This window comes from Salmo salar, chromosome 29 (genome assembly GCF_965601325.2).
Source record: "Salmo salar chromosome 29, fSalSal1, whole genome shotgun sequence".
Taxonomy (NCBI): Eukaryota; Metazoa; Chordata; class Actinopteri; order Salmoniformes; family Salmonidae; genus Salmo; species Salmo salar.
In genome coordinates, this window is record NC_138319.1 from 12,639,959 (window position 1) to 12,666,367 (window position 26,409).

General features: G+C 43.1%; 1 protein-coding gene across 3 annotated transcripts in view; it reads right to left on the reverse strand.

The window, feature by feature from the left end:
• The window catches only part of malrd1 (MAM and LDL receptor class A domain containing 1), a 114,106-nt gene extending 89,672 nt beyond the window's left edge, over positions 1-24,434 (reverse strand). For all 3 annotated transcript variants that reach the window (XM_014180735.3, XM_045710658.2, XM_045710659.2), the window contains exons 1-5: positions 24,060-24,434; positions 22,023-22,157; positions 21,753-21,841; positions 21,493-21,654; positions 13,990-14,086 (exon numbers count right to left, since the gene is read on the reverse strand). In XM_014180735.3, coding sequence (XP_014036210.2) covers positions 13,990-14,086; positions 21,493-21,654; positions 21,753-21,841; positions 22,023-22,157; positions 24,060-24,234 — 658 coding nt within the window. In that variant the 5' untranslated portion in view covers positions 24,235-24,434. The remainder of the gene's footprint in view (positions 1-13,989; positions 14,087-21,492; positions 21,655-21,752; positions 21,842-22,022; positions 22,158-24,059) is intronic.
• Between the last annotated feature and the right edge of the window lie 1,975 nt (positions 24,435-26,409).

Below are 26,409 nucleotides of genomic sequence, written 5' to 3' on the forward strand. Positions count from 1 at the left end.
CGTTTGCTAGCAGAATGGAGGAAAGGGGGGGTTTATTCGATCGCCTATGAATTCTCAGAAGGCGGACCGCCCTTTGGCCCCTTTTTCTCCGCCTCCTCTTCACGCAAATCGCGGGGATCTGGGTCTGTTCTCGAGAAAGCAGTATATCCTTCGCGTCGGGCTCGTCAGAGTTGTGAAAGGAAAAAAAATATTCTGCTAGTCCGTGGTGAGTAATGCAGTCCTGATGTCCAGAAGTTATTTTCGGTCATAAGAGACGGTAGCGGCAACATTAGAAACAAAATAAGTACAAAAATAAGTTACAAACAACTCAAATAAACAAACCAAAAACACAATAGGTTGGGGACACATAAAACGTCAATTATTAATTCATAACTTCACCATGCTTAAAGGGATATTCATTGTCTGCTTTTTTAATGTTTACCATTCTACCAATAGGTGCCCTTCTTTGGAAGGCAACCTCCCTGGTCTTTGTGGTTGATTCTGTGCTTGTAATTCACTGCTCGACTGAGGGACCTTACAGATAATTGTATGTGTGGGGTACAGAGATAAGGTAGTCATTCACAAATCATGTTAAACACTATTATTGCACACAGAGTGAGTTCCTGCAACTTATTATGTGACTTGTTAAGCAAATGTTTAGTCCTGAACTTATTTAGGCTTGCCATAACAAAGGTGTTGATTAGTTATTGACCCAAGACATTTCAGCTTTTAATTTTTTATTTGAGATTAGGGGGTATTGTGTGTAGGTCAGTGACAAAATTCATAATTTATTCCATTTTAAATTCAAGCTGTAACACAACAAAATGTGGAATAAGTCAAGGGGTGTGAATACTTTATGAAGGCACTGTATATAGGGAATAGGGTGCCATTTGAGATGCAGACTTCGTACTACAGACAGAGCTCTATGTTATGTCTTGTACTCATGCAGGCACTTACAGCCATGATATCTATCCTGTGCACGTTTTTCATAAAGCTCCACTCATGGGAAATCACTGTGCACGAAAGAGAGCTACCCTTAAATCAGTCTTCATCCTCCATAAGAGTAAGTACATTATGTTGTTATGGCAGAGAGGATTTTGATTGGACCATGAAATGATGAGAACCAATGGGAGCGTAGAGTTATTTAGATCAATATTGAGCCGTAGACTCTATCTCTTAATTGGACTGAAATTAAATTCTGGCTTTTATATGAGAAGTATCGGAAACACGATTAAATAAAATAGTCCAATTTTCGGATGGGTTCTGGCTGGATATTGAAAAAAAAGGCCTCTCTTCTCATTTCTGTGAGTAAGAACAGTAACTCACAAACATTGGAAAACTTGAAAAACAGAATATACAGACATGTACAGGAAGTTCATGCATAGTTCCTCTGTTGCACTTGGATACTGTGGACTATAGTGCCGTCTGTGAGTTGTATCTGTTTTAAATACAGTAGGACCATCAGGTTGTGTTTTAGAACAGATAGCAGGTCTACGGTATCCTGGCAATCCAGACCGCATGGTACAACGCAAGCTGTCTACTTTGATATTAGTCAGGCTACATAAATGTACAGGAAGGTCATGCTTAGTTCCTCTGTTGTACTTATAGACGAGTGGTTCTCAAACCTCTGCTCTGGAACCCCCAGACTATTCACAATTTGTTGTAGCCCTGATCTAGCTCACCTGGTTCACCTAGTCAAAGGTCGATGATTAGTTGACAAGTTGTATCAGGTGTGCTAGCTCTGCAATGAATCAAATACATGGAGTAGCAAGGATCCCCTACAGGAGAGGTTTGAGAACTACTACTATACACTATAGTGACTGAGTTGTATATGTTTGAAATAAAATAAAAGGTTCTGTTTTGGAGGAGGTATCAAGTCTATGGCCTGGCCCTAGTATCTTGTGAATGAATGTGGTAAAAAATAACATTTCCCTTCCCCATGTAGCCTTTGGTAATAAAGACGACCATCTCCTGGGTCGACTCCAGCAACATGAGTTGTGACTGACACAGAGAGATCCATTCTGCGTCCCAAATGCCACCCTATTCCCTACACAGTGCACTACTTTTTAGTAATGCATTATGTAGGGAATAGGGTTGCATTTGGGACGCAGGCATAGAGAGATCCAGACTGAGGAGCCAGCAGCCAGAAAGACACCCATTCAGATCCTCTCCAGAGCCCCAGACAAAAGAACTAAGAAAATCACTGAAACGGGTCAAAATTATTAATTTGGAGCAGCGTGTTCCACACACACATGCCCACCCACCCACTAACTCACAATCATCCAAAAAGACAAGACATCTAAATCCCTTTAAACACACACAAAAGTACACAAGCATCCACTGACATCTACACACACAAAAGTGTGTTTGTGTGTGTAAGTGTATGTATATATGTGTGTCGGGGGGGGGGGGGGGGGGTGTGTGTGTGTGTGTGTGTGTGTGTGTGTGTGTGTGTATATATGTGTGCATGCATGTGTGTCCCTTTGGAGATACACTGAGTGTACAACACATTAAGAGCACCTGCTCTTTCCATGACATAGACTGACCAGGTGAATACAGGTCAAACCTATGATCACTTATTAACCCGAATTTGTTTCAGGGGACGGGAAGATTTACAATAAGCTGTTTCTGTCATGTTTCATCCTGTATCCAAGGTTTCCGTTTAATCGTGGGGTATTATTGATGGTTCTAAGCCCATTATTTGTGACAAAGCACAGTATCGGTATTTATAACCGTTGTGGGGAAATATTTAACTGCTGCAAATTTGCAGCCGAACTGGAGGTGAGATGAATAATAACAGACATTGCGCATAAAGAAGCCAATGTAACTGAACAAAATGACGCGTGGTTAGATATAAAAGACGTGAGCTACATATCCAAAGAGGCTTTTCTTGGCTAAAAACACAATAATTCGTTTGTAATCTGTTGTGTATTCCTATTAGGCGAAACTGTAATATAGAGTGCATTCGGAAAGTTATTCATAACCCTTGACTTTTTCCACATTTTGTTACGTTACAGCCTTACGCTAAAATTGATTCAATCGTTTTTTTCCCCTCATCAATCTACACACAATACCTCATAATGACAAAGCAAAAACAGGTTTTTAGAAATACAGGTCGCAGTGATGGGTAGTATATGGGGTGGCACTGTGATAGACTGCATCCAATTTGCTGAGTAGTGTTGGAGGCTATTTTGTAAATGACGTCACCGAAGTCAAGGATCAGTAAGATAGTCAGTTTTACGAGGGTATGTTTGGCAGCATGAGTGAAGGAGGCTTTTTTTGCGAAATAGGAAGCCGATTCTAGATTTAATTTTGGATTGGAGATGTGTCTGGAAGGAGAGTTTACAGTCTAGCCAGACACCTAGGTATTTATAGCTGTCCACATATTCTAAGTCAGAACTGTCCAGAGTAGTGATGCTAGTCGGGCGGGCGGGTGTGGACAGTGATCGGTTGAAGAGCATGTATTTCGTTTTACTAGCATTTAAGAGCAGTTGGAGGCCACGGAAGGAGTGTTGTATGGCATTGAAGCTCGTTTAGAGGTTTGTTAACACAGTGTCCAAAGAAGGGCCAGATGTATAATGGTATCATCTGCGTAGAGGTGGATCAAAGAATCACCCGTAGAAAGAGCGACATCATTGATTTATACAGAGAAAAGAGTCGGCCCGAGAATTGAACCCTGTGTTACCCCCATAGAGACTGCCAGAGGTCCGGACAACAGTCCCTCCGATTTAACACACTGAAGTCTATCTGAGAAGTAGTTGGTGAACCAGGCGAGGCAGTCATTTGAGAAACCAAGGCTGTTGATTCTGCTGATAAGAATATGGTGATTGACAGAGTCGAAAGCCTTGGCCAGGTCGATGAAGACGGCTGAACAGTACTGTCTTTTATCGATGGAGTTTATGATATCATTTAGGACCTTGAGCGTGGCTGAGGTGCACCCGTGACCAGCTCAGAAACCGGATTGCATAACGGAGAAGGTACGGTGGGATTCGAAATGGTCGGTGATCTGTTTGTTCACTTGGCTTTCGAAGACAGGCAGGGCAGGATGGATATAGGTCTGTAACAGTTTGGGTCTAGAGTGTCTCCCCCTTTGAAGAGAGGGATGACCGCAGCCACTTTCCAATCTTTAGGAATCTCAGACAATACGAAAGAGAGGTTGAACAGACTAGTAATAGGGGTTGCAACAATGGCAGCGGATCAGTTTAGGAAGAGAGGGTCCATATTGTCTAGCCCAGCTGATTTGTAGAGATCCAGATTTTGCAGCTCTATCAGAAGATCAGCAGTCTGGATTTGGGTGAAGGAGAAGCGGGGGGGGGGGGGGGGCTTAGGCAAGTTGCTGCGGGGGGTGCAGAGCTGTTGGCCGGGGTTGGGGTAGCCAGGTGAAATTCTCTTATTGGTGGTGACAGTGTTTCCTAGCCTCAGTGCAGTGGGAAGCTGGGAGGAGGTGCTCTTATTCTCCATGGACTTTACAGTGTCCCAAACATTTTTGGAATTAGTGCTGCAGGATGCAAATTTCTGTTTGAAAAAGCTAGCCTTTGCTTTTCTAACTGACTGTGTATATTGGTTCCTGACTTCCCTGAAAAGTTGCTTTTAAAGAACAACCAGGCGTCCTCTACTGACGGGATGAGGTCAATATTGTTCCAGGATACACAGGTCAGGTCGATTAGAAAGGCCTGCTCGCAGAAGTGTTTTAGGAAGCGTTTGACAGTGATGAGGGGTGGTCGTTTAACGGACGCAGGCAATGAAGCAGCGATCGCTGAGATCCTGGTTGAAAACAGCAGAGGTGTATTTAGAGAGCAAGTTGGTCTGGATGATATCTATGAGGGTGCCCATGTTTACGGATGTGGGGTTGTACCTGGTAGGTTCCTTGATAATTTGTGTGAGATTGAGGGCATCTACCTTAGATTGTAGGATGGCCGAGGTGTTAAGCATATCCCAATTTAGGTCACCTAACAGTACGAACTCTGACGATAGATGGGGGCAATCAATTCACATATGGTGTCCAGGGCACAGCTGGGAGCTGAAGGGGTCTATAACAAGTGGCAACAGTGAGGGACTTATTTCTGGAGAGATGGATTTTTAAAAGTAGAAGCTCGAACTGTTTGGGCATAGACCTGGATAGTATGACAGAACTCTGCAGGCTATCTCTACAGTAGATTCCAACTCCGCCCCCTTTAGCAGTTCTATCTTGATGAAAAATGTTATAATTGGGGATGGAAATTTCAGAATTTTTGGTGGCCTTCCTAAGCCAGGACAAATGAGAGCACCTGGGGACACACAGGGCCTGGGTTAAACTCTACATCACCAGAGGAACAGAGGAAGAGTAGGATGAGAGTACGGCTAAAGGATATAATTACTGATCGTCTAGTGCGTTGGGAACAGAGAATAAAAGGAGCAGATTTCTGGGCGTGGTAGGATAGATTCAGGGCATAATGTACAGACAAGGGTATGATAGGGTAACGAGTACAGTGGAGGTAAACCGATGCATTGAGTGACAATGAGAGAGGTTGCATCTCTGGAGGCGCCTGTTAAGCTAGGTGCGGTCTCCGTATGTGTGGGGGGTGGGACAAAGGCGCTATCTGAGGCATGTTGAGCAGGACTAGGAGCTAAACAACAGTATACAAGGCATATTGACATTAGAGAGATGCATAAAGCAATCACAGGTGTTGATTGGGAGAGCTAAGACAACAACGGGTAAGACAACAACAGGTAAACAGCTAAGACAACAACAACGGGTAAATGGAGATAAATGGGCAGAGAGGGTCAGTTAGCTACACACAGGGCCTGAGTTCGAGGATGGGGCCGACAGATAAACAAAATGAAGTACCGTGTTAATGAACAGTCCAGCAAGCATCAGCTGTGTAGCCGAGTGATTATAGGGTCCAATGAGCAGCAATAGATGAAACAGGGAGCCGTTTGGTAGTCGTTACTACGCTAGGCGAGCGGGAGACACAGCGTTCAGTAAGCTAGCGGGCCGGGGCTAGCAAATGGGTCTTCACCGACATCCACAACGCAGTTGCCGGTTGAGAGCACATCGTCTGAATTACGTCAACAGACCAGCAGACCAGTCGTGATGGATCGGCGGGGCTGCGTGTCAACAAAGGGTCCAGGCCAATTGGCAAGAAAAAATACTTATTTCCCTCATTAAAATGCAAATCAATTTATAAAAAAATTTTACATGCGTTTTTCTGGATTTTTTTGTTGTTATTCTGTCTCTCACTGTTCAAATAAACCTACCATTAAAATTATAGACTGATCATTTCTTTGTCAGTGGGCAAACGTACAAAATCAGCAGGGGATCAAATACTTTTTTCCCTCACTGTAAGTACTCTATTCTCCACAGCTCTACTTTGTTTGTTGGGACCGATCACCCCATGTTATGGGATAGGACTGAAATATTGAATGTGTATTTGAATGTCATTTTGTTATGTGAATTTAACTTTACTGGTGATAATTGATACTATAGAAGTGTGCACCTGATTTTATCTGAGGTATTAAAATAGAAACCGATTTTACTTGAGGCATTGAAATAGACCCATAGATTATTTAACTAAATCAAATAAAATGTTACTGATCACATACAGGTGATTAGCAGATATTATTGCGGGTGTAGCGAAATGCTTGCGCTTCTAGCTCTGACAGTGCAGGAATATCTGACAAATTACACAACATATACCCAATACTCCCAAATCTAAGTAGGAATGAATTAAGCCTCTATACATATGGACAAGCGATGTCAGAGTGGAACGGACTAAGATACAGTAGAATAGTATAGAATACAGTATATACATATAAGATAAGTAATGCAAGATATGTAAACATTAAGTGAATGAGATACCGTAGAATAGTATAGAAAACAGTATATTTCATATGAGATGAGTAATGCCAGATTACCCAGGGTATTTCAATAGTGTTAATTTGTTTATGGTGAAATACAATTATTGTGATTTACATTTTTACTTTCAGAACTACAACATTTTCTAAAATAAACTAGCCGGCATTAGTACCATGTTAAAATTGTATATCCTGGTCTCTGGTCTGATCTTTTAATGCTAATCTCATTACTGCTCTTCCCGAATCTAGTCCTTTGGTCAGTTTCATTGTTAGCATATTCCATGCTAAGCACATGCTACACTATCCTCTTCCTCTGTTACTGAATTAATTTGCGGCTATTTCTTTCTAGCTGGCAAAATAAGCGAGCTAGATTTTGTTTGTGTACTGCCATATGTCGATAACATAGCTAGCTAAATGTGTCATGTACAAGCTAGCTAATATCCTAAATCCTAATCCTCATAGCCACAAACTAAAACCGGGGAGACACGGAAGAGAGAATTCACTTTCTGTTTCATCTCCTGCTAGCTTGCTAATGTTCACTCAAATACGTATTTCCAAATGTAATTGATGAAATAAGATTTTTATTCTAAAAAGATTGTAATTGTGTCAATATATTGTGAATATTATTTTTAAAAATCCTCACAGCTGTTTTCCATACAAAAAAGTGAAGTGCCACATACAGCTTAACATGTACAGTAGGCAACAGGCAATATGTTCCTCCATCATGTACAGTAGGCTACAGGCAATATGGTGCTACAGATGCAGGATCTTAATTTGAGCCAGTTTTCTACAGCAAGAAAGTTATCCTTCAGCAACAGAAAATATGAATTATTATGTGGATTATAATTAAATGGACAAGTCGGAAATTTCAAAGTAGAAATTACAAACTTCAGAATCCTTTTTAATCCTGAAATATACTACAAATTGTACATTTCCTACAACAGGGTGATCAAATGAATGAATGAGGTGTTTATAGCTCATAGAGAAATGTCAACATCTCATGTGCTATGGATCAAAGTCAAGCTACTAAGCTATAGCCTACTTTTCACAAGTGTTGGTATAACACAGGTTCTTCTGCTCTGTCCAAGGGTGTTTAATTAAAACATGCTGGCATTATTCATAAGCAGTAAAGCTTAGTCGGAGTCGAGATGACCAAACAGACACACCTGAGAGAAAATAACGCGGACACTAAGATGAAGTCACTAGCGTCGGGATCTTGCACCCGCCCCGGCGTTGGCAGATTGTGTGTGTTTTTACGTCTTTGCCATTACGGTTGACCAGGACAATTCCCAGGCTTGATGAGTATTAGCACAGTCGCACAGTTAAAAGCGGCACCGCAGGAGCAAGAAGACAGATGGAGGCAGAGAGATAGCATGCCTGAGATGACATTGACCTGCCCCCTCCACTTAGACACGCTAAACTAGGCCCGGTGCTGGAGGCTAGTAGCTGGCCCTGTGGTGGGCAGACTAAGGGAATCACACTCAAAGCACTGCTTTAGGGGTGTTACGTTAAACGACAATACCGACTCTCTCTACACACATCAGACCATGAGAGAGGACTTTAGGGCCCAAAGGCACCCAGCGGATGGTAAAATAGGAAAATCGATGGAGAACCTATGACCTCCATTAGTTTTATAGACACAGAGAAAAGGTACGTAATACTATTGGGAGAATTATGTTGGTCGTAAACCGCACCGTAAAGATGCTATAGTGTACTTGGTGCTGAGAAATATTGCTGTAGTATCATGTGAAAAGAGCGGAAACATCAAAAACATTGGCTTGTGGGTACAGATTTGAGTTCCATTGTCAATGCACAAAGACAAATCCAAGGTCTGTAGGCTACCACTAAAGATGATATGCCAAGGCTGAGTGTCACACTGAGGAGTTGAATATCTGTGAACAATGTGTACTATTGAAGGAGGTAACTCAATTGAGACATACAGTGGCTTGCAAAGTATTCACCCCCCTTGGCATTTTTGGTTGCCTTACAACCTGGAATTAAAATTGATTTTGGGGGGGTTTGCATCATTTGATTTACACAACATGCCTACCACTTTGAAGATGCAAAATATTTTTTGGGGTGAAACAAACAAGAAATAAGACAGAAAAACTGAAAACTTGAGAACTTGCATAACTATTCACCCCCCCAAAGTCAATACTTTGTAGAGCCACCTTTTGCAGCAATTACAGCTGCAAGTCTCTTGGGGTATGTTTCTATAAGCGTGGCACATCTAGCCACTGGGATTTTTGCCCATTTTTCAAGGCAAAACTGCTCCAGCTCCTTCAAGTTGGATGGGTTCTGCTGGTGTACAGCAATCTTTAAATCATACCACAGATCCTCAACTAGTTTGAGGTCTGGGCTTTGACTAGACCATTCCAAGACATTTAAATGTTTCCCCTTAAACCACTCAAGTGTTGCTTTAGCAGTATGCTCAGGGTCATTGTCCTGCGGGAAGGTGAACCTCCAGTTGTCTCAGGTTTGGTAGACTCACAGAAAGGGTCTCCAGTTTTGTAGATCATCACATTAAAGAGTTTGTCCCTAAGCTGAAGTCACACATCAAGGACAGCACTCAGTTCATTGTGTTCATCAATAGCCTTGCCTGTTGAACCAAGGAACTATATTGTGCACCTTGGACATTAAGGCCTTGTATACTACCATGCCACACCAATAAGGCCTGGAGACCTCAGAACACTATATTGATACCAGACCAGTACACAACCTCCCCACAAGCTTCACCATCAGCCTGGCTTCTTCTGTTTTGAAAAGCAACTCATTTTTCTTCAATAATAAGCCCTGCCTTCCACTGGCAAGGGAACAAAGATGGCTTTTATACAGTTATGCTAATCTTTTTGTTGGCAGACTAGAATAACTTTTTTTATAGGACCCTAACATTAACTATTTTCTCCCCCAATATTGTTACTTGGAGACGTAATATCGATCATGTTTTTTTTACTATAACAGGGAGACATTACAATGTTGGAACAGAGGTTTATAAATTATCATTTTAGATGTCTGAAATGTACTATGAAATACACTGCTCCAAAAAATAAAGGGAACACTTAAACAACACATCCTAGATCTGAATGAAAGAAATAATCTTATTAAATACTTTTTTCTTTACATAGTTGTATGTGCTGACAACAAAATCACACAAAAATAATCAATGGAAATCCAATTTATCAACCCATGGAGGTCTGGATTTGGAGTCACACTCAAAATTAAAGTGGAAAACCACACTACAGGCTGATCCAACTTTGATGTAATGTCCTTAAAACAAGTCAAAATGAGGCTCAGTAGTGTGTGTGGCCTCCACATACCTGTATGACCTCCCTACAACGCCTGGGCATGCTCCTGATGAGGTGGCGGATGGTCTCCTGAGGGATCTCCTCCCAGACCTGGACTAAAGCATCCGCCAACTCCTGGACAGTCTGTGGTGCAACGTGGCATTGGTGGCTGGAGCGAGACATGATGTCCCAGATGTGCTCAATTGGATTCAGGTCTGGGGAATGGGCGGGCCAGTCCATAGCATCAATGCCTTCCTCTTGCAGGAACTGCTGACACACTCCAGCCACATGAGGTCTAGCATTGTCTTGCATTAGGAGGAACCCAGGGCCAACCGCACCAGCATATGGTCTCACAAGGGGTCTGAGGATCTCATCTCGGTACCTAATGGCAGTCAGGCTACCTCTGGCGAGCACATGGAGGGCTGTGCGGCCCCCCAAAGAAATACCACCCCACACCATGACTGACCCACCGCCAAACCGGTCATGCTGGAGGATGTTGCAGGCAGCAGAACGTTCTCCACGGCGTCTCCAGACTCTGTCACGTCTGTCACGTGCTCAGTGTGAACCTGCTTTCATCTGTGAAGAGCACAGTGCGCCAGTGGCGAATTTGCCAATCTTGGTGTTCTCTGGCAAATGCCAAACGTCCTGCACGGTGTTGGGCTGTAAGCACAACCCCCACCTGTGGACGTCGGGCCCTCATACCACCCTCATGGAGTCTGTTTCTGACCGTTTGAGCAGACACATGCACATTTGTGGCCTGCTGGAGGTTGTTTTGCAGGGCTCTGGCAGTGCTCCTCCTGCTCCTCCTTGCACAAAGGCGGAGGTAGCGGTCCTGCTGCTGGGTTGTTGCCCTCCTACGGCCTCCTCCACGTCTCCTGATGTACTGGCCTGTCTCCTGGTAGCGCCTCCATGCTCTGGACACTACGCTGACAGACACAGCAAACCTTCTTGCCACTGCTCGCATTGATGTGCCATCCTGGATGAGCTGCACTACCTGAGCCACTTGTGTGGGTTGTAGACTCCGTCTCATGCTACCACTAGAGTGAAAGCACCGCCAGCATTAAAAAGTGACCAAAACATCAGCCAGGAAGCATAGGAACTGAGAAGTGGTCTGTGGTCTCCACCTGCAGAACCACTCCTTTATTGGGGGTGTCTTGCTTATTGCCTATAATTTCCACCTGTTGTCTATTCCATTTGCACAACAGCATGTGACATTTATTGTCAATCAGTGTTGCTTCCTAAGTGGACAGTTTGATTTCACAGAAGTGTGATTGACTTGGAGTTACATTGTGTTGTTTAAGTGTTCCCTTTATTTTTTTAGCAGTATATAACACTGAAACGATTACCTTTTTGGACATAATGGTCACTGAAAATGTGTTTTATCCCGTGATCTGTTTACCAAACCCACAGACTGCAAAACCACTATCACCCTACCTCTGAAGAAAAGCCTTTAGATTTAGCCGGTGGTAACTTGTGGAATAGATACCGGATAGCATGCAGTTTTAACCAATCAGCATTCAGGATTCAAGCCACCCGTTGTATAAGAAAGGAATAAACAGTGCATGCTGGATAAATTGGAAGATTTGTATTTTCAAAGGGAATGGCTACAAGAAGCTGAAGTCATTAAAACAGAGAACCCAGGAAAGCTCCCACTGGTTCGAAACAAGAGAAGAAAAAGCCATCTCTTATATATTGCACGACCCTTACTCCCAAGACAAGTACTATAAAGAATGTTATATTTAAACACTGGTATATTTTACAAAGTCGTTCCCCTTTAAGAAAATGTATTTAAGGAGAAAGCCCTGGTTACTTTTAAGAAAGCCAGGAACATAAGAAATAGAGTGGTGAAAGCTTGTCCCTCCCAAGATCGTAAGTCCAATAGTCTTACAGGATGCCCAGCAGTGGGGAATTTTAAGTGTGGTAATTGTATTAATTGTCAACTCATAAGAAACATTAAATGGTACAATCACCCTGTCAGCGCAAGAGAATGGAAATGAACAGTTTCATAACTTGTGAAACCAAGAATGCTGTTTATATGATAAACTGTTGTTGCGGGACAGTATACATAGGTGAGACTGAACGTTCCCTTAATCCCTTAAGGAAAGCATCATTGAACACAGACGCTCTATCAAAAGAGAAGATCTTAAAAATCCAATGGCCAGACATTTTAAAGAAGCAAATTATTGGTATTGAGAAAATGTCCCTGGGTCCAAGAGGTGGCGTTATTAATCAATTTAGAAAGCATAGAGAGGCGTTTTATAGATTCCATTTTCAAATATTTATTTCCTAATGGTACTGTATGAATGAGGAATTCATTATCAAGGATTTCCTCTAGTAAGCATATCTCCTCTTTTTCCTTATTCATCATTGGTAATGTCGTGAGTGTCTGTTTACATTGTCAGTTGGTAATATTCTCAACTGACTTTATCATTGGGCGGATTCGATTATCTGAGCCGCATGGAACCGGCCAAAGGCCCGTAACGTCACCAGGTGAACGCGGGGAGAGAGGAGCGCCCTTCTCAAATTGAACAGTAATCTGCTACCGCTCTGACATTTTGTCAACAAGGCAGCATGGTGCATCCTCCAGAAACATACAACATTTATTTTCCATAAAATAAATATTTGAATTTTCGAACTCGTTTTCATTGGGATGCCAGATAAAGCTCCAAGGCAATCGCTTTTGCACGTGAAACAGAATCCTACTCATTACTCCACGCGCTCCTATGTCACTTTGTTTTGAGCCGACTTCACTGTGGGCTTTGAATGGGGCACCTGGCTCAAGCCCCGGGGGGCAGCCCGGTTCCAAAAAGAATGCAATCAACTTCACCAGGTGCAAAACATACCTACACGGGCACCCGGGCGAGATTAATAGAACCCCCTCACTGAAAGCAAATGTAAATGTTCTATTGTTCAGTACAACATAATATCACAATCTATTGGTCAGTCTACACTAATAATAATTGGTTAGATTCATGTAACTCATCCAACCTAACGTTTGATGTTATTTTAGTGTTTTCACATTCCATTGGTCAGCGCAACATGCACTCACAATCAATTGGTCTTTCTACAACTGTTTTAACCTATCACATGTTTTTATTAGCATATTCTTTGTAATTGCTTCCTGAGGCCATTTTGAAATGTTTAAAATCCTTCTTATTTCTGCAAAAACCCTAAAGAAGGACAAAATCTGAAACATGTTGCTACTATTCATTGCAATAAAGCTTTTTTATTTAATTCCATTTGTTCTCGAAGTGTTGCTGATCTCCTCTAACTCTATTGAAGGAGCACCCTGAGGCGGAGATTATGGAAATCTTTCTCTAGCGGGTTTAAAATGTATTTTGCTCAATGTATAAGGTAATATGATCTGGGGCCTCTCACATTCCGTGCTATCATTCACAAATCCATGTCCAGCAATCACACACACACACACACACACACACACACACACACACACACACACACACACACCGCTAAATTATGGTTTCACAAGGCCACGTGTCTCTCTTGTCCACTCCATCACGCCAACAGCCATAAATTAAGATGGTGAGCTCACACTTTGGGGTGAATTTATTGTCTCATGATTAAGAGGTCTCAATTTGAGGCCAGGTACAGTAGGTTTATAAGGCAAAAAAAACAACCAAACATTTTGAGTTATGACTGACAGCTCGGGCCATGTCTACCTGCCTCTTCAGAATACCAACACACAGAACAGGATTGTGCGTGTATTGATATTTGTATTTCAACTACAGTATATCCCCCTCTTCTTGGTTTTTCTCATATGTAGCCCTATAGGGGTTGTACTTTACTGTGTAATGCTGATTCTGATCATTTTAACCCTTGCCATGGCCTGACATTTGTGTGTACAGTGAGGTGGTATGGAAGAAGACCTTACCAGGGACAGTCACACAACCATCACTGAAGGAGATGTCATCTATGGCCACGATCTCAGAGGGGTCACTGTCACCAGAAAGCTCCCCTAGAATGATGACCTGTAATACACAGGACAGAGGAACATCATACTGTGTGTGTGTGTGTGTGTGTGTGTGTGTGTGTGTGTGTGTGTGTGTGTGTGTGTGTGTGTGTGTGTGTGTGTGTGTGTGTGTGTGTGTGTGTGTGTGTGTGTGCAGTGACATGTCCAGGGGGTGGCCCAGGGTGGTCACGGGCCTCCCTGAAATCTGATTGGCCACCCAAGTGGCCCCCACAGAAATTCTGAGCTCTGATAGGTCATCTCTGAATATATTGATAATTTTGACCAAGACGCTCGCCGACAGCAAGACTCCTCAATCTCACTGGAGAAAGCATCCGAACGAGCGAAACAGCGGCCTTGTCTTAGTATGTGACATGTCATATTATTTTGGCTCAGACATCATCAGATACATGGGTTACAGATACTAAGACAGAGGGGTGCTGTTTGCCTCGCTCAGATGCTTTCTCTGGTGAAATAGCCTCTTGCGAATTGAAGGACAATTATGAAACACAGATAGACACGAATGAGAAATCATTTATACGTTTGTTTCTTTTTGGATTGTTAAAATTGTTGGGGAAGGCAGGCTTCCCTTGGCATCCATTAATACATGCCACTCTGTAGTCTGAATGTCATTAAACGCCCACATCAGTAGAATACTTTTTTGGTGTTGAAAGACAAATGGTAACATAAGTCACCGTTTTAGTCAAAGTATGATATATTTGGGCTTGAAGTGCCAAATCCGAATGTGTGACTTCAAATGTTTTCATGAGTCTTACGTGTCTTTTCCTATGTGATGATGTGCAAATTCTTTTCAGCCAACATTTTGTTTCAGGCCTGGGTTTTGTTTAAATGTTATGCCGTGCTCAGTGCATTCAAGACAAATCGGTCATCCAACTCGGAATTCCAAGTTGGAAACTCTGGTATCTTTTTAGAACTCCGCCTTTCCAACCTGAAGATCACTGACATCATGATTTGACCTAGTTTTTTCCCTGAGTTCCAAGTTGTTCTGAAAGCACCATTAACACCCACCAGCATTGCAATGTTTATTAATCAGAAACACCTGTTGTCCTCTGAGAGCCAAACAGCTTTTCTATGTAGCCTACACCTGGGTTTCCACAAGATAAAACAGCCACAAAGTCAAAATAGGCTATATGGAACAAATTCATGAAAAAAAATGGCTTTATGAGTTTAGATTTAGGCTAATGGTAGCAGTGTGGTAAAGGTTAGGGTTAAGGTGAGAGTTAGGTTTAAAATCTGATTTTAAGAAAATTGTAAGGATCGACGCTTGAGACGAGAAGCAGGTGCAGTGAGTGAACATTTAATGACCATGGACAGGAACAGAATACGGACAGCGTCTGGACAGGGGAAACGGAAACGACAATAATGCTGACACAGGGAACAAAGTGAGGAGCAGACAGAAATAGGGAAGTCAATCAACAAAGTGAAGGAGTCCAGTGAGCGTTGATGCGCGTAATGATGGTGACAGGTGTGTGTGTAATGAAGGGCAGCCTGGTGCCCTTGAGTGCCAGAGAGGGAGCGGGAGCAGGCGTGACAGAAAATTATGACTTTGTGGCTGTGTTAACTAGTGACTACCCTACACTTGGCCGCCTTGCCATGGAGCAAATTAAAATAGGGAGTGCAGCAAATGATCATTATCATACCAGAAAATTATCATAATCCATTGGATAATTTGTCAAGTTTGACTCATTTTTTAGCTAGTCTGCAAAAACAATAATATATGACAATTTTATAAATGGTAAAATTGTGTGATACTGTATGATTGCATTTTAGAACCCCGCTGCCCTGTCGCCCCAAGATGAATAGTTTTGACCACTAACATTTTAGGCAATTTCGTTTTGCATAGCCTGGTGCCGCAGGTGTGTAGTGTTTGCTCATTTTCAACCATTCCATTGATCCTAAAGAGAAATCTCCACCCACCCGGGCCACCGGGCCATGCAAAACTCGCCCATTGCTTAAATACAAGCTCCAAACCATTCATTAGGCTATCCATATTACCGGAGCTTATATTCTATTTCTATGGCGGATACGCAGCCACAATTTATATAATGCATTGATATACACTGAGTGTACAAAACATTAGGTACACCTTCCTAATATTGAGTTGCACCCCCTTTTGCCCTCAGAACAGTGTCAATCCGTCAGGGCATGGACTCTACAAGGTGTCGAAAGCGTTCCATAGGGATAATGGCCCATGTGGACTGTCAGTTGACTAACTGTAGGCCGTCTGTGTCAGCCTCCTTTGCCCTCTTTTATCAATTGGGGTGGCAGGTAAATTAGTGGTTAGAGTGTTGGACTTGTAACCAAAAGGCTGCAAGATTGAATCCCCGAGCTGACAAGGTAAAAATCTGTTGTTCTGCCCCTGAACAAGGCAGTTAACCCATTGTTCCTTGGCCGTCATTGAAAATAAGAATTTGTTCTTAACTGACTTGCCTAGTTAAATAAAGGTTAAATAAAATAAAATAAAATAAAAATAGTCGTTGTGCATTCTCAATGGACATGGTTAATGAAGTTGTAAGATGTCTAGCTAGTAATTTGTTATGCTAACAAGCTAGCAAGAAGTTTCATAGCAACAGCATCAACTTTCAGTAGACAGGCGAAGCGCTAGTACACTCAACTAAAAGGAAACCGTTCGTTTACAGTATACTAAAATTAACTAATAGTATGTAGTATGTACTCATTAAGTGTGTAGTATACATTATGTTGGTATGAGTTTTCGAACACAGCAATGGATCTGTGTGTCCCATTCAGAGGGTGAATGGGCAAGACAAAAGATTTTAGTCTCTTTGAACGGCGTATGGTAGAAGGTGCCAGGCGCAGCGGTTGAGTGTGTCAAGAACTGCAACGGTGCTGGGTTTTTCACGCTCAACAGTTTCCCGTGTGTATCAAGAATGGTCCACCACCCAAAGGACATCCAGTCAACGGCAGACCAGTGGTCAAAAACGGGTCATTTAAAAAAAATAAAAAATACCTTTATTTAACCAGTAAGGGCTCATTGAGATTTGAAATCTCTTTTTCAAGAGCGTCCTGGCCAAGATAGGCAGCACCAAGTCATTACACAATTACAGACAGACAACATGAAAAACTACAAGTAATCTATTAAAAACCATAGAATTCACAAGGGTATAACAAAATCATAAATTAGCAAATTAAAAACATTTGCAGGTCAGGGAATCAGCCTCAAAATCCTTCATCAGTGATTTAAAAACACCAATCGGGACAAGTTCTTCCAGTTTAAAAGTATTTTGTAAGGCGTTCCAAGCCGATGGCACAAAGTACATAAAAGCCCTTTTACCAAATTCAGTTCGGACATTTGGAACAGTTAGCAGGATAAAGTCCTGCGAACGAAGAGAGTACCCACCACATTTCTGAACAATAAAAATGCCGAAATAAAATGGTAGTAAACCCAAAATGGCTTTGACTATACGGTTTAGCTAAGCTAAAAATGACGTGAATAATCAAGTCAATAAACGTTGGGTTGTTAGATAGCATATAGTTATACCGGCAAGTTCAATATATTAGTAGCCAACTAACATTAGGTAGCTAGCTAACATACGGGTACATACAAGCAACTGCTGTAATGACATGCTTTGCGGTTCGCAAGGCTAGCGTAGCTAACAAATTGTCAGTCAACATAATGTGTAACGGAACTCATTTGAAAAGTCATGACCTTATTACACTGCTCAACATTTTCTTAACATTTGTCATAATTAGTTAAAGCAATGAATATGTATGTATGAATATGTATGAATATGACTTCAGCTGCATATTTTCCGCCATGTTCTTCAAATCTGAAAACGTTGTGAAGCCAGGCCCATTTTCTGAAGAATTGCATCATGGACGGAAATAGTGTCCACTTCTTGTATACTTCGTATTTTGGAACTTTTGGCATACTAACTATCTCCATACTATGACCAATAAGCATACTACATGCTCAATTTACATCACGAATAGTACGGTTAGTATGAGTATTTGAACACTGCTCATGTCTCAATTGTCTCAAGGCTTAAAAATCCTTCTTTAACCTGACTCCTCCCTTTTATTTACACTGATTGAAGTGGATTTAACAGGTGACATCGATAAGGGATTGTAGCTTCACCTGGATTCTCCTGGTCAGTCTATATCATGGAAAGAGCAGGTGTTCCTAATATGTTGTACACCCAGTGTATAGCTAGCTAGCTTCCGGAAATGATAAGAGAGAACAAAGAATATAGCTATTTGGTGATGTCCGTGTGCATGTCCAAATATTAATGACGTTAGGAATAGGACACGGTATCACTGGAATTATCAAACAGCAAGAGTCAGACAAACGTCAACCCTCAACATGTCAAAAGGTTGTATAGGCACGGTTTAGCTGAGACTCATCTCCTGACAGGTAGACTTGTAGTCTTTTTCTGAAACAGTTATTTTCACCTAACAGTAAAGGAGCCTGTCTTAACTGATGGTGCTTTCACCTCTAGGATAATATCCGCTCTAGGACAGGAATTACTTGAAATAGGTGGGGCATCTTCCTCTGAGGTGGGCCTTTAAGATGATGGTGGTTGCAATAGCTGTCCCTTTCCATTCAAATGGCGGACGCTGGACTTATTTTGAAGTGCACGAACGTGCGCAGGTAACCTACATTTGAAGTGATTTGTTTGACAACCAGATAAAAACATTATGACTGGTTGTGTTAATGATACATTAAAAGGTAATACATTTTTACAGTTAAATGATGTCTTTACTATAAAGGCCATATAGGAGGTCCCATGAAAAAAAAATAGAGACTCCCGAATGTTATGGTATAATTTGCACTCTGGATGGCACTTTCAAGTGGATTTACTGCTGTATGCTAATACCCTTATACAAAATCCTGACCTTGAATGAAAGCACTGTAACAAGACTTTTGCAATTGATTTATGATTTATTTGAAGAGGAAAAGTTTAGGGGTGGGCCTGCTGCTGAAGCATTTCATGTGTTAAACCATCCTAATTATATAGAACAAAAAATGAAGGTTCAAAATGTTATTGCCCCCCTCAACTGGGTCTGTGCCCCACCTTGGCCACCCTATTCAAAAATGTTCTGGACACGCCACTGTGTATGTGTGGTGTTCATGCGCAGTTGTGTCCACCACGTGTCCAAGTGTGTATGGTTGATAGTGCACTTAGCTAAGGCATCTTAGGACTGTGTTCATCTGACCAAACCTTTATCTCTATTTCCTGTCTCTGCTATCAGCCTAATTCGCCATTGTTCTGTTCAAAGTCCACAGGCTACATCTTCCACAGTGGAGTTTTACAACTCATCTGATTAGGACTGGTTTATGACTACATGAATCAATGGCTTGTGTCATTACCCACATCAGCATTATGCTATGACTCAACATTTCATATTTCTGTCAACAAGAGACTGATGCATGTTGCATATCACCCTCATTCTGATGGACAGATCATTGGACAGATAGCATTCCAAGTCACTGTATCGATATCATTCAAAACTCTCATTTCATCAAACTGAATCCTGTGACATGTCCTGTATGATCGGAAAATGAATTTGTGTCTCAAAGTGAAACTGAACGTCAGCATACATACAGAGTTGACCTCTATTACATGAATCATTCGGCCATTTTGGAGCTGTGTAGACGTGGAGCTGGATAGTCCCAGTAGCAGATGGTCGAGACAAAGACAGAGAGAGGGGTAACGGAAGGGGTGAGGGACCAGACAACAGGGTGGTGAGACCCGGTCTGTGTCTGTAGAGCAGAGGAGGACACTATTAATAGGTTTCAGCTCAGTCCAGATGGCTAGAGTAGAGTTCATTTGGGTCAGAACAATCTAAGAGGCTCGGGACCCCCATTTAATGCTACACGCTATGCCTGACAGCTTTATGCCTTAATGGTCAAAAATGACAATACATGCAAAAACTACAAACAGGGACAAAGGGACAGGGGGATACCTAGTCAGTTGTACAACTGAATGCCTTCAACTGAAATGTGTCTCTGAATCAGAGAGGTGTGGGGGGCTGCCTTAATCGACATCCATGTATTCAGCGCCTGGGGAACAGTGGGTTAACTGCCTTGCTCAGGGGCAGAACGACAGATTTGTATCTTGCCAGCGCGGGGATTCGACAAGATAGTTAGCTCTTGATCTGTGATGTCTGCAATACAATTGATGGTTGCATGTACACTATATATATACAAAAGTATGTGGACACCCCTTCACACCCATTGCTGACAGGTATAAAATCGAGCACACCGCCATGCAATCTCCATAGACAAACACTGTCAGTAAAATGTCCTTACTGAAGAGCTCAGTGACTTTCAACGTGGCACTGTCATAGGATGCCACCTTTCCAACAAGTCAGTTCGTCAAATTTCTGCCTTGTTAGAGCTTCTCCGGTCAACTGTAAGTGCTGTTATTGTCAAGTGAAAACATCTAGGAGCAACAATGGCTCAGCTGCGATGTGGTAGGCCACACAAGCTCACAGAAAGGGACCGGCGAGTGCTAAAGCGCATAACAATGGTCTGTCCTCGGTTGCAACACTCACAACCGAGTTCCAAACTGCCTCTGGAAGCAACGTCAGCACAAGAACTGTTAGTTGGGAGTTTCACACAAGCCTAAGGTCACCATGCGCAATGCCAAGCGTCGGCAGGAGTGGTATAAAGCTCGCCGCCATTGGACTCTGGAGCAGTGGAAATGTGTTCTCTGGAGTGATGAATCACACTTCACCATCTGGCAGTCTGACGGACGAATCTGGGTTTGGTGGATGCCAGGAGAACACTGCCTGCCCTAATGCGTAGTGCCAAGACTAAAGTGTGGTGGAGGAGGAATAATGGTCTGGGGCTGTTTTTCATGGTTCAGGCTAGGCCCCTTAGTTCCAGTGAAGGGTAATCTTAACGCTATAGCATACAATGACATTCTAGATGATTCTGTGCTTCCAACTGTGTGGCAACAGATTGGGAAAGACCCCTTCCTGTTTCAGCATGACAATGCCCCCTATGCACAAAGCGAGGTCCATATAGAAATGGTTTGTCGAGATCGGTGTGGAAGTACTTGACTGGCCTGCACAGAGCCCTGACCTCAAACCCATTGAAGACCTTTGGGATGAATTGGAATGCTAACTGCGAGCCAGGCCTAATCGCCCAACATCAGTGCCTGATCTCACTAATGCTGTTGTGGTTGAAAGAAGGCAAGTCCCCGCAGCAATGTTCCAACATCTAGTGGAAAGCCTCCCAGAAGAGTGGAGGCTGTTATAGCAGCAAAGGGGGGGGGACCAACTCCATATTAATGTCCATGATTTTGGAATGAGATGTTCGACAAGCAGGTGTCCACATACTTTAGTCATGCAGTATATAAACTACCAAACTGTACAGCCAGCAACTGTAAGGTTTGTGATTGTGAATGACAGGTGAAAGTTGTGAGGCAGGTTGATACAGACCTGGAATTGGTGAGCACTGGTGAAAGGTATCACTGTCCGTAGCCATGTGTGTGCCTGTGTTTTTGACCGGTTCCACACCGAGTGGCTCCAACCTAGTGGATATTTTTGGGTCAGGACCTGTAAAGACCCACTCACCACCCCCACATGGTGATAGAAGGTCACCTGTAGAGGGGAGGACATGTGGCATGTCAGTAAAGGAGGGTGACAGCCAGTTAACACAATGGCAGGGTTAACCAGGTGTTATTAAAGGTGTGTTTTACCCAGCATGTCTTTGAGGGCAGGAACACAGGACTCCTCAAGTAAGCCCGTGCTGTCTCTCCTGTCACAGGCCACAGAGCCAGGTAATGAGCTGGAGGAGCGAGAGAGAGAGAGAGAGAGAGAGAGAGAGAGAAAAAGAACTAGACAGAATCTTATAAAATGTCCAATGTGCTCGTGTATTTGGAGTTGGCAAATCTGTGCATCATGTTCCAGAATGGCCCAAATCATTTACCAAAGTAGCTTCTGAAATTCTGAGTTCATCATTGCGGTACCTGATTGGTTGTTGTGGTCGTGTTTGGGTCCGGTGGTGTTGAACCCTGTTCTTCTGGTCCATCCTAAGTGTGTTTCAGAGCTGGGTAACAGGTCACAGAACCCCTGCTCAAAGTCACACCTAGTGTATCCAGAACCTTCACCCCCCAAAAAATATTAGAACCACCAAGAACATTCATAAACACAGAACACAGCAGGTCGGCCAGTGGACACCGTGAGTCTGTGTCCCAAATGGTACGCTATTCCCTATATACTGTAGTTCACTACTTTTGACCACTGCCCTATAGACTACATAGTAGTTTAAGAGCCCTCTGAGGTGCAGGGTTCCACTGTAGGTTGTATTGTAGGCATCATAAAGAGCCATTTGTTTAGCAGATCTGCTTATACTCCCTTAAGTGCTACTTTACGGCCCTATGTCAAAACTGCGGTATTGTCCTCCTGAGTGGCGCAGTGCACTGCATCGAGGTTGCTAGCTGTGCTACTAGAGATCCTGGTTTGAGTCCAGAATCTGTCGCAGCCGGCAGCGACCAGGAGACGCATGGGGCGGCGCAAAATTGGCCCAGCGTCGTCCGGGTTAGGGGAGGGTTTGGCTGGCAGGGATATCCTTGTCCCATCTCGTTCTAGTGACTACCGTGGCAGGCCGGGCGCATGCATGCTGACACGGTCGCCAGGTGTACGGTGTTTCCTCCGACACATTGGTGTGGCTGGCTTCTGGGTTAAAGCAGGCATTGTGTCAAGAAGCAGGTTGGGTCATGTTTCGGAGGACGCATGGCTCTCGACCTTCGCCTCTCCCGAGTCCTTACGGGAGTTGCAGCGATGAGACAAGACTGTAACTACCAATTGGATATCATGAAATTGGGGAGAAAAAGGTGAAAATATATATATATATATATTTTTTTTTTTTTTTTTTGGGGGGGGGGGAGTTAACAAATCCATAGCCTTAGGGTCACTGAGGGAACCTTGTGAATAAAACTCAGGGAGAGGTGGTTTATGAGAGAGCTATAGGTCAAGCTAAATGGCTGTACATAGCCAAAGTATCTCTAAAGACATAGTATGTGTTCCAAATGGCAACCTATTCCCCTATGTAGTGCACTACAGTACTTTTGACCAGAGCCCTATGGGCCATGGTCAAAAGTAATACACTATATAGGGGACTAGGGTGCCATTTGGGACTCAGACATATTGGAATGCATGGAGCTGAAGCAGTGGAGGACTAGTAGCATAAATATTGATCTGTCTGTCTGTCTTTACTAGGGCTACTCTAGGTAGTCATGTGGTTCGCCAGCCTAGGTGTTAGAACATGTGCATGTGGTAAACATTCTGTGCAGTTCCATTGGCGCAACGCACAGGAAATCTCCTCATTTGAATACACATCTCTCTCCCATTTCATGTGACCATATAATGGTAATTCTTTATATTTATATATATTCCATAAACATGAGCCTGTTTATAGGTCTACTGTGAAATAGGGTCTATCTATGTGATGAAGACTTTAAGAATTTAAATTGCTCTGAGATAGAGGTGATAGGTATTCTAGGTTTCTAGGAACGAAGTGTGGAAAACCTTCATGTTTTTCATATCTGAAGGGACAAATATCATCAAAAATATAATCAAAGACTTCTTCAAATATCTCTTCAGCTCACAGTTCAAATTATTTTTGGGACAGTGCCATGTTCTCTTCTGTAGGACTGCATTTAGATTGAGCAAAGTGAACACAGGATCTGATTTTCATAATGTTCAGTTTGAAGTGTTGTTTGGTTTGGTAAGACAGTCATGACACAGCACATTCAATCTCTGATGAAATAATCTTTATCTGTGTCCCCTCAAAGATGGAGGCTACTTTACATGTTATGTAGGTTTACGCATAATCTAAGAACGTTTCATCTAATCACACAATTCCAAATGTACATACACACATCCCCTAATTAGTGGTTTATTCTTTGGCCGAATAATCAATGATTCAACAGTAGTCTGTAATCAACAATAAAGGAAAGACAAACTATTATGTAAATCACTGACACATTGAGATGTATACTCACAATTTCTCTCATCGCTGCCATCCCCACAGTAGTCAGTGAAGTCACACACATGGTCCTCAGACACACACCAGCCCTGTTCACATGTAAACTCTCCTGGCCAGCAGGTCCCAGCACACACAGAGACGCAGAGCAGAGAGCAGGCCAGCAGGCACAGAGGCCTCCGCAGTAAAGCCATCAGGTAGGTTATTCCAATACTCAGGCTAGTCCACAATCACACGCTCACCCTTCTCTTCCATAAAACCATGTTATTTTTTTACAAAAGAACGAGTAAGATACACGACAAAAAGGTAGCGCCTCGCGAATCACAGTTTACTTAGATTGACAGCGAACGCGTTTCCCAGCTGTTGTTCCTGGTCAATAAATGGCTTTTATGACTGTTACTCAATGGCCTGTGTGTGTGTGTGTACCTGAGTCTGGGACTGTAAGGCTGTCCCTGTGGTTGTAATAAAAGCATTACAGAATGTATGTAGTCAAATGTACCCCTCTCAACAATGTGTTTTTCAAGCTCTAGTCATTTGCATAGGATGTTTTGTATTTAATTGCGCTGTCAGTGCAATTGAAGACCGCTAGCGCCTTGCACATAATCTACATTTGTCCTTTCACAGACACTCTTATCCAGAGCGACTCAGAGGAGAAATTTGGGTTAAGTGCCTTGCTAAAGGACACATCGGCAGTGTTTTCACCTAGTTGGCTCAAGGATTTGAACCAGTGACGTTTCAGTTACTGGCCCAACACTCTTAACCACTAGGCTACTTGCCACCCTAGTCTAGAAAGTATCTAATCAAATCAAATGTATTTATATAGCCCTTCTTACATCAGCTGATATCTCAAAGTGCTGTACAGAAACCCAGCCTAAAACCCCAAACAGCAAGCAATGCAGGTGTAGAAGCACGGTGGCTAGGAAAAACTCCCTAGAAAGGCCAGAACCTAGGAAGAAACCTAGAGAGGAACCAGGCTATGAGGGGTGGCCAGTCCTCTTCTGGCTGTGCCGGGTGGAGATTATAACAGAACATAGCCAAGATGTTCAAATGTTCATAAATGACCAGCATGGTCAAATAATAATAATCACAGTAGTTGTTAAGGGTGCAACAAGTCAGCACCTCAAGAGTAAATGTCAGTTGGCTTTTCATAGCCGACCATTTAGAGTATCTCTACCGCTCCTGCTGTCTCTAGAGAGTTGAAAACAGCAGGTCTGGGACAGGTAGCACATCTGGTGAACAGGTCAGGGTTCCATAGCCGCAGGCAGAACAGTTGAAACTGGAGCAGCAGCATGGCCAGGTGGACTGGGGACAGCAAGGAGTCATCATGCCAGGTAGTCCTGAGGCATGGTCCAAGGGCTCAGGTCCTCCGAGAGAGAGAAAGAAAGAGAGAATTAGAGAGAGCATACTTAAATTCACACAGGACTTCGGATAAGACAGGAGAAATACTCCAGATATAACAGACTGACCCTAGCCCCCCGACACATAAACTACTGCAGTATAAATACTGGAGGCTGAGACAGGAGGGGTCAGGAGACACTGTGGTCCCACCCGATGATACCCCCGGACAGGGCCAAACAGGCAAGATATAACCCCACCCACTTTGCCAAAGCACAGCCCCCACACCACTAGAGGGATATCTTCAAACACCAACTTACCATCCTGAGACAAGGCCGTGTATAGCCCAAAGATCTCCGCCACGGCATAACCGCACAAGCCAAGGGGGGGCGCCAACCCAGACAGGAAGACCACGTCAGTGACTCAACCCACTCAAGTGACGCACCCCTCCTAGGGACGGCATGGAAGAGCACCAGTAAGCCAGTGACTCAGCCCCTGTAATAGGGTGAGAGGCAGAGAATCCCAGTGGAGAGAGGGGAACCGGCCAGGCAAAGACAGCAAGGGCGGTTCGTTGCTCCAGAGCCTTTCCGTTCACCTTCACACTCCTGGGCCAGACTACACTCAATCATAGGACCTACTGAAGAGATGAGTCTTCAGTAAAGACTTAAAGGTTGAGACCGAGTCTGCGTCTCTCACATGGGTAGGCAGACCATTCCATAAAAATGGAGCTCTATAGGAGAAAGCCCTGCCTCCAGCTGTTTGCTTAGAAATTCTAGGGACAATTAGGAGGCCTGCGTCTTGTGACCGTAGCGTACGTGTAGGTATGTACGGCAGGACCAAATCGGAAAGATAGGTAGGAATAAGCCCATGTAATGCTTTGTAGGTTAGCAGTAAAACCTTGAAATCAGCCCTTGCCTTAACAGGAAGCCAGTGTAGAGAGGCTAGCAGTGGAGTAATATGATCACATTTTTTGGTTCTAGTCAAGATGCTAGCAGCCGTATTTAGCACTAACTGAAGTTTATTTAGTGCTTTAT